This window comes from Rhipicephalus sanguineus, chromosome 1, assembly GCF_013339695.2.
Source record: "Rhipicephalus sanguineus isolate Rsan-2018 chromosome 1, BIME_Rsan_1.4, whole genome shotgun sequence".
Classification (NCBI taxonomy): Eukaryota; Metazoa; Arthropoda; class Arachnida; order Ixodida; family Ixodidae; genus Rhipicephalus; species Rhipicephalus sanguineus.
Genome location: NC_051176.1, coordinates 268,786,055 through 268,800,822, shown reverse-complemented (window position 1 = coordinate 268,800,822; position 14,768 = coordinate 268,786,055). Strand labels below are relative to the sequence as shown.

General features: G+C 49.1%; 1 protein-coding gene across 1 annotated transcript in view; it reads right to left on the bottom strand.

Annotated features, from left to right (window-relative positions):
- LOC119378938 (Krueppel-like factor 6) overlaps positions 1-14,768 on the bottom strand; it is a 366,644-nt gene that overhangs the window by 6,058 nt on the left and 345,818 nt on the right. Inside the window, exon 2 of the mRNA XM_037648034.2 lies at positions 2,762-3,380. Coding sequence (XP_037503962.1) covers positions 2,762-3,380 — 619 coding nt within the window. The remainder of the gene's footprint in view (positions 1-2,761; positions 3,381-14,768) is intronic.

The window sequence follows — 14,768 nt, the reverse complement described above, 5'->3', positions numbered from 1 at the left end:
CAAGCAGTCAGTCTTTTTTCGCCGTGGTTGTTTTTTGGGATAGATACTGAAAGGCCGCCCCTTTGCGTGGGCCTGGTGACAAGTTTGCAATGAAGCAAAACTTGTGTGAACTACATTCATGTGACCTAGTCTGTCATACTCATTCATAAACCCTTCAGCCTCCATCTGTGCTTTTATTTTTCCACGTATCAATCTTGCTGTGGTGGCTTTTAAGTCCGACAGCTCCTGAATATCTGTGCATGGTCTCGACCACATAGCTCTCAAGGGAATTACATTGCAGTTAATTATGTTCAACACCCGGCTCCCTGATTTACGTACAGAAGCAGCATATATCGTTATTGCCTTTATCATTTGGTCCGCACACAGCTAGCCTTGTAGTTTCCAAGAAATATATCCCCCCCCCCCCCTCTTAGTCTAATCAGAAAAACATGTTCGAAAAGCCTTCTTTAGCCAGTTTTGCATTTAGAAAGACGGTATATATACGAGCCTATTATGGGCGTCATTTCGCATACAGAGCGTTACTGCCGGAAATGCACGGCGGCAGGTGTCTCGGGAATGCCACGCCTGCAACGGACTATACGCTCAAAGCGCGGCTCACACAAAATGCGACGCGGTTGACTGTACGTTAACCGCCTAAACCAGGCTCCAAAGAATGCGTTCTCTTGTTAATGCAATTGAACCAGGAAGTGCCGGTTAGCCTTGGAAAGAAGAATGGGCCGTCGTGGCTCGGTGCTCGCCTATGGGCAAAGAAAGGCGAGAGATAACTAACTGGCAACGAGGATTCCCAAGCAGACCTTACACGCCGTGCCTCGTGCATGCGCAGACGATCGCCAATGGGAAAGTGGAGGGCCATCCGAGCTGGATGCGCCTGATTTCGTGTTGACAATGCTATCGGCTTGCACGAAAAGGCGGCGCCGAGCAGTGCGGAAGAAAGAGCAGCCACAGGACGTGGGGGCCGCTAATTAAAAAGGCCCATCGGCCAAACAAGGCGCCGCTGGGCACAATGGCCTCCTCGTCGTCGCACGGCGCGGCTGCAATTGACTGGCAGCGTAGATTTCTAATTGGAGCGGCCGCCCAAGAACCAAGGCGGCAGAAAATTAGCGTCCATCTTGGCGTCCCCAGCGGCCAGAAACGGGGAAGCCCGCGAAGAGGCAAATTCTTGGCCGCCAGCGAGCGCGCGCAGTTCGCCGCCCAGTGCAGCTCCTTAATTGCTCGGTGCGTGCCCAAAGATCCTCGAAGACAATTTGCCGGCCCTCTTCTACTCGCGAGCACCCTTCCTTTTTTTTTTTTTTTTCGAGTGACGCGTCACGTCCTTTCTTTTAATTCTCCGGAAATACTCCTCGCGAGGAACTCTCCTTCAAAGACGCGCCGGTCGACTGTTATTCGCGCTTTCTTAACCCCTCTGCGCCTTCGAGTCGTTTGAGAACAATTATTATCTTTCTTTTCCTCGTCCTCCCACTCACAGTCTCTTTGTTCAGGACCCCCTTCAAGGCAGCCTCTGCGCTCTCTTTTATTTTTCGTTCCGTTCGCTCATTCTCATGGTCGTTCTGCAAGAGCTCTTGGTATTCAATGCAGTCCGGACGACGCGAAAATCTCATTTCGGAAAAGAAGAAAATGAAATGAACAAATGACAACCGGGCAAAATTATTCACGTTGTTCGTGGTGCCTCGACGAGGGAATTCACAGGATGGATTCGGTCGCCCAATATAATAAACATTGCAATGAGGGTCGACGAATTCGACGTGCGCTCAGATGGAAGCTTCGGAAATTGCTGCGCACACTAGAACGCGAGCAAATAGGAGGACCGTTTGAGAAGTCATCTGCGCATTATATCGTAATGATATTTTTCTGACGGAACGAAAGCGCGAATGTTTCTATTACTCAGAAATGCGAGTACTAGTAGGTCCGTTCGATTCGCCTGCACCACCGGAACCAGTTCACGAGTTGCTGCACCTTTCCATTCGTTTCAGCGGTGCAGCAATGGCGGCCTCTGAACCACGCCATTCGTTTCAAAAGGTGCAGGAGTGGTGCAGCACTGGTTCACGATTTTCCTGCACCCTCTATGCTGACGGTGCCGGCTTGGTGCAGTCTTGCGCGTGCAGCTGAGCAGACGACGCAGCATTCAGACGTAGGCGCTGTACCCACCTTATTAACGTGAGACGTGTTTTGCCAAAGTGTTTGCGTCCACGTGCCGTTTGCCACCTGTCAACGTTACGTGGACGACGTAAACTGAACGAACAAAAATAAGGTCTGCACCATGTCGGCCCCTCGTCATTCGTTTCTAGTGAAGCACCGTGCCTGCACCACTGAACTCCTGACGAACAATTTCTGAACTTCTCGTGCACCGCCGTGAACCGGTTCCGATTGGTGCAGGTAAATCGAACGGACCTAGTAATTTACGAATATACGGTAACGGTATTAAGTGCATATATACTGCCGAGCTTTATACTAAATTGATTACAACCAAATACCAGCTTCTGCTGTCGACCGATTATATTACACAACCGCAAAGACGACCAGATAGAAATACGTGTTATCGAAACGATCGTCCAAGCCCAGCTATACGGGGCGCTCACTTACGTTCACTTGTACATTGAGGGTCCGCAAGTAAACGTAAGCAGGCCTAAGGGGCGCTGCTCTGTGGCATCCTTCGAAGCGTGTTTTCGGAGAGTGGACTAGGGGCGGTAGCGCTTGCGGCCCCAGTCTCAAATCAGGCGACCGCCCGCAGCGTGACAGTCATCGCCAGTGACAATCGGCTCACCTGTGTGTGTCCGCTGGTGCGCCTTGAGATGTGACGACTTGGTGTAGACCTTCTTGCAGCCGTTGAACTGGCAACGGTGGATGCGGCGCTTGCTCGAGTCCACGTCGAAGCGGCGGCCTCCGCGAGCCGCGTGGTGGAAGTGCGCTTGCTTGGCGGCGGCTCCGGCAGCCGCGAGCAGAGGCGCGGCGGCTGCGTTGCCGCTCGGCTCGGCGGCGTGGCGTCCACTGCGACCCGCACGGGGTCTGACGGCTTCAGGAGACGAAGGCGGCGTGAGGGCGGCACGCTGCACCAGGCTGAATGGCGGCTGGGCCTTGGCCGAGCCGTCGCTCTCCCAGGAGAGTGCGCTCGAGGCCGAGCTCTCGCTCGCGTTGTCCATAGCGCCAGCGCCAAAGTCCAGGTCGTCCGAGAGGCGGTCGCCCTCGGCCTCACTCGAGTCGCCCAGGTCGCTGCTGCCGATGCCAGAGTCAGCCAGGAGCAGCTTGGCGTCGGTGGGGCTGCTGCACTCTTCCCACAGCCGCGCCGCTTCTTCTGTCGACGAAGGCAGCTCACGGCCAGAGCAGCGCTTGGACGTCGCGTCCCGGGGCTCGTCCTTTAGGTATCGGTCCATCTCCCAAATGGTCTGCAAATAAATTGGGGCATACATGAAGGCTGAGCGTGCACATACGAAGCCATTTACCTTCCTTCGCACAAACGTAAAGCATCACGGCCCAATAAAAACGCGTCTGTCCATGGGGAAACAATATTAAAGACAAAAATTTTTTTACTAAAAGACAAGAAAACAAACGCAGTGGCCTTGCAATATACTAACAAATAGCAGATGAACAGCCCACGACACATTTGTATGGATAGTATGCAGGAGTGCTGTGTTGAGGACGCCGTTTGCAGTATCCTGGCGCTGACTACATAACTTACTGAAGTTACTGGAAGTTACTGATCATGGTTAGCAGGATGGGTTCATCTCCCTTTTGTCAACGACACTGTCCTGCTTTAGGTAAGCCTGCGCAGTAGTGATGCAGAACTATCGATGGTACTATCGATAGTATCGATAGTTGAGTCACTATCGAACTATCGATAGTTAAAGATACTATCGATAGTGCTATCGATAGTTTAAAATCAACAGCGCGAACTCATTGCAGAAAAAAATTACATCATCTCCCACTAAAGGGAACCATGTGGGGATGCGTAGCAGCGCATGGGTCGACTTCCGTTCATCACGGGCACCTTGCCCGATGTTAACGCGTCCTTGCAAGTGGAGCACACCATGAAATCACTGTTGTTGCTGTTGCTGTTACTCCTCCCGAACTCTTGTTGAAGTACGCCGCGCGGATTCATCGCAGAATCTCGTTCCCCGACGCCATCACATAATTGCTGAGAGTTTAAGGGAGAGAGGCCACAACGTCTTACATAGCCCCTTACACAGGCCCGAACGCGCTAGCGGGTGCCAGCACACATGGTTTTGTCTGCGTTACGCCAAGGTAGGACAGCATACGGCAACCAGGGCCCCTAAAGTGCTCTGCACGTACCATCGTCAAGGTGGTCAAAGAACAAGAGGAGGAAGACTTCTCCTTAGGGCAAGCGCGCGCTCAGATGGCTATGCTAGGTCGTTGAAAGCGGACTGTCGCCAATGGAACTACGTACCTACGGACACAGCCCCGAGCAAAAGCTGCTTCGCATCTAGTAAATTTGGTTCCCCGCGCGCGTGTTTACATAGTGGAGCCGGAGGAGCAGGCTGTAGCGGAAAGGAAGCCGTTACAGGGGTAGAACTGCGCGGCTTGAGTTTTATATTGCATTTGATGATTTCAATATAAAAAAAATTATCAAGAACTAAGTTTGTTAACTGTAAGATGTAACTGGTTGCTTTTAAATATTAATTTATCGATGGACATATGCCGCCATTTTCACTGCGCAAATAATTTCTCTCTATAAAAATTTCCTCATATTCCTCATAAATTCCTCATAAATTAAGCGAAGCTGATAGTAGGCTATCGCGAATATTTTGGCAATTTGGCCAGCCAGCAACACCATCGTTATTCGCACCACTATGGATAGTTTGTCACGTGGTTGTGACAGTGAAGAATTCTGCAGCAAGACTGGGAAATACGAAGCTCTTTTTTTTTGGTCGAACTTGTGCCCAGAAAATCAACACTCAGAATACAAGCGATACACGCTGCGCACTGATTGCGGCGAGAACAGTCGCCGGCCGTTGAGTAATCTGATAACCGGTGGAACGCTTCGTCTTTTATACATCAGTCGTCAAACCTTCCAGCGTTATCGCTGGTGCTCGCGTAAGCTCTCGAATAAACTTGAATATTACAGCGAAAGCTGTTATGAGATCATTTCACCGGCCGTTTCTGGCGCCGTAGTTGTCCGCCGCCGCCGCCGCCGCCGCCGCCGCCGGTCTCCGTAACCAGTATCGCTCGAAATAAGAAAAAAAACGAAATAAGAAAAAATTCCAAGATGGAACGAGGTTCGAACCTGGGCCCTCTGCGTGTGAGCCCAGTATTCAACCTCTGAGCCATGCCGGTGGTTGAAACTGCTTTGCAAAAAGGTCCTATACAGGCTTCGTGTCGGGAACGAACCACATTAACATATACAATATAGCGTGGTAGAAGAGTAAAATAAGCACCAAGCGTCGCACAACGCGAATTCTATAACCAGGCGTCACACAATGCGAATTGCGCAACGAGTAGGTTGTTGATTACTTCCAACCCATTACAAAGGTCTCTGCCATAATTCTTCGTCGTCATCAGGCACAGCATCAACAAAGTGCGCATAATGCCTTGCATGCGTTTAGCAGATAGCACGGCTCTCCGTAGAATGACGAAAAATGCCCTACTTCTCAAAAATTACAATGATTTATAGCGTAGTGGGTTCCTCGCAAGTGCACTTGTATTGGTTGCCAAGGAAGCCCATAAGCGCATGATCCATTTCCTCGGGGTCTCAGTAAAGTTCTTCGCACCCCTCCCCCGTCTCTCTCCCACGTCAGCGTATGTTATACAGCATGACGGCAGAGGGAAATAGCGACCGGGCGTCACCCAGTGCAAATTACATAACTGGTGGGCCGTTTAAAGCTTCCAACCCATTACAAAGGGCTGAGCCGTAATTCTTCATCGTCATCAGTCGTCGCGTCAACAAAAGTGCACATAATCCCTTACAGACGTGTAGCTGGTGCCTCGCATCTCCGCAGAATGACGAATAATGGCTTAGTAGGCGCTTCCCAACATCACGAAAATGTGATTTATGGCGTAGTGGGTACCTTTCTAGTGTACTTGTATTGTAGCCCCAAGAGAGCTTACAACGGGCTCTTGAAACGCCGCTCTTCCAGCTTTCGCTGTGACTGTGCTGCGGTTTCAGCGCAGGCCTGGCGTTTTTTTCGCGTCCGGCGCGTAATCTTAAAATGTCACACAATCGCGAAGCTTCTCAAACATTGCGGCTCCGTCTGCGTCAAACACAGCTAACAGTCTGTAGGTGAAACCCGAATACATCAAAACAAAGCAATAAACACGCGTGGCAGTAGTATCGCTAGTAATATTACCGATGGTACTACCGATTCGACTACCGATAGTTTATCGATAGTAGTACTATCGATAGTTTGTTTACACTATCGATAGTTTCAAAGAAACTATCGATAGTTTCAAAGAAACTATCGATACTATCGATAGTCAATTTACCGATAGTTCTGCATCACTACTGCGCAGTCGCCAATATACAAATTGTTTACATGCCGCTTCGCGTGACACACATCGCTCGCGGCTGTCTTCACTGCATGCAAAGAGGGCAGTGCTACTCTTCCACAGTATCTTGACTTGTAGCGCTACCCATATAGACGACCCAAGCACACGTTGCCGCACGGTGCTTCTGGACATAGGCAGGTGCGCTGAAACATTCTATCCTATAATATTCGACTTGTACAAAGGAATGTTTCTCGCAGTGGCAATAACTTGATTGCGACAGCTGGCTAAAGAAACCAGCAAGGAAAATCTAATATCCCGACAGCATATAGGGCGTTGTTGCCCTGACAAAGACAAGTCCCCTTTTGGAAACGTTGGCTCCAACGGCGTTTCTTGTTTGCCCACTGTTCATCACTTCAAGCCAATATATGTTCTTTTTAGCTTCTGCATTATTCCCATCTCAAGGAGCTGCACAAGTACTCACGCTGAGCAGAAATAAATATCAGGGCTGTGGAGTCTTTTACAAACCGCGCATGACACAGCGTAAGCCGGTTATCTAATATACAACCACGCATGTCCATTACGCATTGACAAGGTTAACCGTATTGACTACAGCGTGACAAGAAGCAACAATGCTTTCTCAACAGGATAAATAGCGTTTGACGGTCGTCTTTACATCACGGAAATGAAGGTGAAACAATCATAAAGACAGTCAAGGGTGAGAAAGTCAATCGAATGGGAATTAACGGCGCTCAGGTGAACGGCGAGCGGTTCAGCTGAGCAGGCACGTAGGCAAGGAGGGGGGGGGCCCGGGCTCCCCCCGAAATTCGTCCGGCCTTCTATATTCCCAGGCAACTTTTGTTTTATTTTTGCCATGGAAATACTTTCTTTCGAACAATTAGGCCTTGGGCCCCCCCCCGAAAAAAATTCCTGGCTACGTGCCTGCAGCTGAGTATACAGTGTACAACACGCTGCACATCAGTTATACTTCGCCGCAGAAAGACGCCATATGTATACATGGATGAAGCAATAGAAGCCGCTCTGAAATGTCGGACTCAGGTTGGGATACCCTGAGGAAAGACATTGCCTCGTAAATCTTGCAAAGAATTCCTGGGGTTGCACCCACAGAGTCTACGAGTCGCGATCGCGTGAGAGCAGCGAAGGTGATGACTAGCTATGCATGAGCATATTTGCCACAGCCCCACTTATTCGCGGCCGATCGAGATTCGTTATCGACTTTCCCGCTGATCGATGAGCAATCGCAGTCTCGAAGGCAAGCTGTTCTGAACTGTCGCTGGTCGACATCCTCGCTTTCATCCCATTCGCGGTCTTGATTGATCGGCGCCTTTCCCCACAATCTGTAATTATGTGCAGAAACGAAATTGTGATCTCGGCTTGTGCAAGTTTCACGTGCAGGTAATACAAGCTCCTGTCCCTTGAGTTACTATATAGCGCTAAGTACAGTGCTTACACTGTTGGGCTATCTTTTACCGGAAAAAAAACTTGCACGCGGCTATACAAACGTCTCTCGGACATATTGATGGGGTTAAAAAGACACAAAAAAAAAATGACTTAGCCGCTTGCAGCTGTCCTATATAGAGTTCGCAACAGATGACTATGTGCTTTCCAAAGAAGTCACGCTAGTTTCCGGGATAAACGGAACTGCATTTATTAACCTATGTTAGCAGGTCTTAAGGATTCGTTTTGGCGTTAGGGTTCCAAAAAAGAGAGACTAATTGCTTGGCGATCTCTTGGAAGCGGCAATACAGACTGCGAAGCCGTCTCGCAACCACCGGGCACTAAAACCCCGTATTCACGAAGTAGTTCACAAGCTAGAGCACAGTCGTTATTCCAAGCGGGCGCAGTCGTCGGTCATTCGCAGTAACAAGCATTTATTGGATTTATAAGATTAGCAAAAACAACCGTCTTATTACAACTTCAAGCAATCTTTATTTTTAAAGAAAGGTCTCCATAAGGTGAGTTCCTGCTTAGTGCAAATTATTTAGTTTTGCCTATGCTGTGCGCTTTACGCCTCTTTTTATCTCACAATTCTCAGGTGAAGAAAGAAAGAGCTGATATATGAGCCAGATAAGGACCTGCCGCAATACGCCTCACAGCTGACATCCCTTGCTTTTCTCATCACAACGCGAACATAATTACAAAGGTTCACTCAGACTTCCGGTACCAAGGACGGTTACACTGCATTCCTAATTAAGCCACAAAAAACTCAATTGCTCCGCAAGCGCTGAAGAACCGCAGTGAGAACTCACTCCAGTCCTGCAGAAGGTTCACGTCAGAAGAGAGAAAGAAACATATTCGAAAAGTGCCATATCTTTTGTGAGCAAACGTGCGCGCCAACGAACAATACGAATACGCAGGGTGAACGGTTCTCACCTCCAAGTAAGCCGATGACCACGCGGTGCGCAGAAAGTCGCGTAAACTACGTCGGTAGTCATGACGACGAAGAGGTGGGAGTACAATGCGAGTCGCGAGTTGCTCGCTCGTATTCTTCGGAACAATCGCCGCAATCAATGGCAGCAAGCACAGCCGCACAACTAATCGATCCCAGGTGGCGCCGCTCTGGGCGCCTGACGTCACCTAAGTCGATGTTCGCCACTTACTTTGGACAGCCAGTTGGCGTATCAGCAAATTCATAGTTCGCGCTAATATTAGACGAGGTAAACGGAAAGGAACATCTACCATAGATAGGATATCCGAATTTGCCAAGAAAAAAGTGAGCCAACTGTTCTTCTACGAACTATGTATAATGTGATGCACGTCAGACGCTGCTTTAGTATGTATACATACTGTGTGTGTGTGTGTGTGTGTGTGTGTGTGTGTGTGTGTGTGTGTGTGTGTGTGTGTGTGTGTGTGTGTGTGTGTGTGTGTGTGTGTGTGTGTGTGTGTGTGTGTGTGTGTGTGTGTGTGTGTGTGTGTGTGTGTGTGTGTGTGTGTGTGTGTGTGTGTGTGTGTGTGTGGTGTGTGTGTGTGTGTGTGTGTGTGTGTGTGTGTGTGTGTGTGTGTGTGTGTGTGTGTGTGTGTGTGTGTGTGTGTGTGTGTGTGTGTGTGTGTGTGTGTGTGTGTGTGTGTGTGTGTGTGTGTGTGTGTGTGTGTGTGTGTGTGTGTGTGTGTGTGTGTGTGTGTGTGTGTGTGTGTGTGTGTGTGTGTGTGTGTGTGTGTGTGTGTGTGTGTGTGTGTGTGTGTGTGTGTGTGTGTGTGTGTGTGTGTGTGTGTGTGTGTGTGTGTGTGTGTGTGTGTGTGTGTGTGTGTGTGTGTGTGTGTGTGTGTGTGTGTGTGTGTGTGTGTGTGTGTGTGTGTGTGTGTGTGTGTGTGTGTGATAGAGAGAGAGAGAACAAGCCCTGATTAGAAAAGGTCCGAAGGGTTCCGTTGCCTTCAACAATATTTGCGACGGCCGAAATCCAGTCCTTTGCTGCAATGGAGTTTGCCCAGGAAAACGCATGTAACAAGACGCTAAACGATGCATTAACGTTAAATGTACCTGGTGCAATACGCGTACGTCAGAGGGCGTCGCCATAAGGACAAGTTGGTGAACTGACTAAGGTCGGTGTAGAAGCGTTTCGACCACAAAGCGCACAGCGGGCGATCCCTCAGCATGCGAGACTGTGAGCTGTCGACTTGCACTGCATACGTCATCTAATCGAGCATGCAGCCAAACTAGCGCAATCAACAGCCCCATCCGAAGCGAGTTATGCGGTGGTATAATCAACTTTACTGCTGAGGCAGCTCTGGCAGACAATGTGGGTGTACACCTTTCTACACTTGTCTGTTTCTACACTTGATTATTGGTCAGCTGCCAGCTCGTAAAAAGATCACGTGCTACGTTGCGCCAGAAAGGCAGAAAAAGAGTGTTCCACACTCGCCGCCATGGCTGCGATTGGCGCTGACTAACACTCCAAGGTTTAAATGCACATATATACCCCATAAAGTGAACGGGAGGATGACCGCCGCCGTAGCTCAGTGGTAGAGCATCGGACGCGTTATTCGAAGGTCGCAGGTTCGGTCCCTGCCGGCAGCAAGTTATCTTTTCGTCCACTTTACTTTCTTCACATTTATATTCTAAACACTACAGATAACACCCCCTATACTTTCCTTGGCGTTATTGTCTGTTAGTTCTCATTAATATTGTGTCTAACAAAGAAAACGAGCCCTTAAGAGTCATCTTCTTTCCTTCATACACTTGTCTGTGGTGACACGATGCTGGGCAATAAAGCCAGCCGCCGTGGCACTACAAACAGCGCTTCCTGCTCTCGCAGACGCCTTCCGGCCTTCTGAAAGTTTGTGAACGCCAAACCAAAGTGATTACCGCGTCAACGTTCTTTCCCCGTTACAGTTCGAAAATACAATCCACGATAACCGCAACCACATGAAGGCGCTTCGGTAAGGGTCGCAACGGCGGCAGGTTCGATACCTTTGTATGGCATATACTCGGGTTTATTGGTCAGTTACTTACTCGTAAAAACACGCACTACGTGATGTCATCGCTAAAACGGAATGGTCCACATTAACCGCCATGGCCACGAGTGGCGCTGGATAAATCTCTCGGGGTTGTACAGTGGACGGGGGAAATGCCGCCGCCATAACACAAATGGCACTGTATCGCACACGTAATGCAAGGTTGAAGTTTGGGTTCCTACCGGCGACAAGTTGTTTTTTCGTCCCTTTACATCCCTTTATTCCACCATTACTAGGCTTAAAGTAAAACTTGCAAATAACATCCACTAGGCTTTCCATGGCTTCATTATCTGTCGCCTTGATACGATGGTGTGTTACAAATCAAACCCACACACAGACATCTCGATTGATTCTCATTCTTCTCGTTCAATCCACGACAGAACCATTTGTGGCGTATCAGAATTTTTTTTAGGGGCGAAGCTTAGTCTAACCTTGTCCGGCGTAAGGCGTAAGGCGTCCGGCGTAAGGCGTAACCAGCAGTATACTACGACCCATCACCGATCCTTTACAAACTGCCCACTACTTCGTCTTTGCAAACATCCCACTATGATCCATCACCGATCCATCACTTCACCGACCATAAAGCCATTATAATGAAGGGGGAACGGAAGTCACGTCTAGCTACCACTTACGATTAATAAAATTTCTTGTATAAATATATACAGTGTTTGTCACGTCTTTGATGATGTAGTGGGCTATCGCTTTGATTACTGCTGGGCGAAACCACTGAAGATTTCACGGTGTAACCTTGATTGATTCAGGAGCTTCGCCCAAGCTCTTCATCATTCACCCGTGGATATGCTGTGAATTTTTTAAATTTCTAAAGTACGAAGTTACTTCGTCAGCCAATTTCTTGCATGTAGGAACTCCTTCCGGTGATGCGTATAAGCTAAATAGAATACTGACAATGCCACGAGTTCAATCGAACATCCGCAATGCTGCTGCGCTCACCAATCATCCAAATGGGATGCTTTCAAAACCGGTGCCTTGGTAAACTTATCTATTTCTTTGGGCACTGGGATCCTCAAGACACTTTACTTCTAGCCGCTGTATTCCGAACAGTTCCTCCACTCGACACTCAACCCGAGAGAGCGGTAGGTCAATGCGCTTAATTCGATGACACGCAGTTGAAGGTGATCTTTGAACAATTTTGTAAAACGCACGCGCAGGCGCTTTCGGCGTCAACTTGAAACGGGACAGAACGTTGGGCTAGTTGGTATAAATGCATTGTCGAAGCAGTCAACTTGGAAGGGGCGTTTGCGAATACAGGAATTAATGACGCCATCAGCTCCACAAAAAGGGCGATGTAGCTGACTGAGAGCAAAGATGAAAGCGAAAGTTCCTTCTTTACTATTATTTTCTGCAGGCTCGTTAAGTTTCCCAGCAGTCACAGTAGGTTTCATCTCACTGCTTGGACGTCCCGATTGACTTGCTACAGTCGACGTTCTCCCTGCAAGTGGACACCGAAATCAGACCAACGAAGTTAATGGACGCGCCAGCCAGGCCATTCGACATTGCCATGCGATGCGCGCATGGCGATTGAAGCAACGAACGGGATCAGCGGAGCATACATTTAGTGACATAAAGAGCCCCATCAAAGTACGCAATATATTTACGCGCCCGCCGATGTCTCCGCTGCCCTAATGAAACAGCAAAGCACGGGTGATTTAGTTCTTATTCCTTGGGATGTATAGAGCCTGCAGCGATTGAGGAGACAGACCAAGAATAGCCTGCCCGGGGGGACTTATCCGAAACGCACTCGAGATAGACGAACAAATCCTTCCCAAGTGCTCGAAACGTTGCACAGTGTAGACAGCCTCCAACGACATTTGCCGTGGAATCGATCGCGTCGCGTATAAGCATATCTTTACGACCTCGCGGCGTCACGGTTCCAGTGGGTTCATGCAAACGCTAACAGGGACCATCAAGTGCGCCCATCAATTGAGCAACAAGAAGGCGGGCTCCGGCTGGAGGGCGCCAAATGGCCGCCCATACGACAGCCAGTCGTGTACGAGTGCGGGAAACAAGGGATCAACCCTAGCCAAGACCTGAGGAATTACGGGGCTCAAGTGTAACGACGTAAACGGGGCATTTGGGACCCGTAATGCCGCCCCTTTCCGATGCCCCGTTCGTCCCGAGAATTAGCCCCGGCTTGCCAGAGTCGCCTCGGCGGCGCCTCTCGGTGAGCGCGTGCCTGTTGTCATGGCAACACTTAAGTTAGGCCGCAGTGGCCTCAGTCGCGCATGCAGAGTAGCGCCCATAAACGAACGGGTGCTGAGTTGTTGCTGCCTGTCGTTAGGAAACGCCATAATAGAGAGCTCTGGCCCACGCCGAACTCTACCACACGGCACGGAGCATGTGCAGCGCATCAAGATCATAATGTATTTGCACACTGGCGGCTAAAACTTTCTAACGTTGGGAAGAACAGCATGACGCCGAAATCGCGGATACATCCTGTTCCGTATAGATTCCTTCGACTCCGTAAAAAAACCGGAAAGCGGGGATTTAATGTAAGTTCGCGAAAGCTATACCTAAAGAAAAAAATTCGTTGTCGATGTGTTGCAAGTGCCTTCCTTGTTGTGAAAACGAAACCAGAATCGGAAAAAGATAGTTTTGCAATCAGCGATAATACGCGCACGCCCGCTGTTTCAGAGACAGTGAGAAATGATGCCGCCAAAATACATAACTTCAAAGTGCCTCGAAAAATAGCCTTTCAAGAAATAAAAGAAAAGGAAAAGAAGGGCCAAAAGAAGAAAACGGAATCGAATTCAGGAGTACAATGTCTACGCTGTAAAACCCGACAGTTTAAACAGGCGCACCATAAGAACGACGTATGCACAAGATGCATCTTCTCAACCTTTCAAGCACACATAAAAGAACAGAAAGGAAAATAGAGAAAATAAACACTATTTCGTAAAATAACCGCAAGAATAACAATGAAAAAAAAAACTCATTATGTAGCTAGAATGGCTTTAGGCAATAACGCCGTAGACTAACGTACACGGCCTTAAAATATCTCTGTTACGTTCTTAGGCTATTTTTGTTTTTGTTTTTACTTGCAACAACTTTTTTTCCCGTTTGATCAAACAGATGTGAGCTTAGAGTGCACAGCTCAGGCGAATGAAACCAAAATGAATACTATGAAAATAAAGAACGGAAGTACAGAGACCTCACAGAATGCCGGGACAAACTAAAATTAGTCGACCGAAGTTGTCGACCGAAGTTGTCGACACACTGAAGGTAATCTACGCGCTTCAAATGGGATGCAGCTCTATTTTCTCGGCGGCACAAAGTTCCGCCACTTCGAAGAGGAAAACTAATTACAAGTTTCTCTACGGAAGCTAGACATAGAGAAAGAGAGAGAGAGAGAAGAAGGAGCTTCAAGACAGAAAAAACCGGGAGCTGTGCCACGAAGCAAATGAGAGGACTGGATGTGCGTGGAGGAAAACAGAGAAAATAAAAGGGGCCTCGATTTCTCCTAATCCCCGGGGAAGTAGCTTGTGACCGCAAATATCGCCCTGACAGGCTTAGTGGCCGAGCAGTCGTTCTCCCGGCGTGAAGAGAAGAGGGCACCGGTGGCAGGAATTATTTTTCAGCCGGCAATCGCCGTGTGCGGGCGGCCCTTAAAAATGGTGCACAATTTTCTCGCCTATACACGAGCGAACGCATGGCCCCGCGGTGTGGTGGTGTCCCGGAGGAAATGCCGCTCGGAGCCGTTAGGCGGCGGTTTTTGCAGAGCTGCAAACGAGCATTACGCACGGCACTTCGCCCTCGTCTCGGGACCGAGCGGTGCGCTGCGGGTTCGGACGAGGCACGAAGAGGCGCCGCTAATGGCGCGAACCGCCTGCCCGCCTACCGGCACG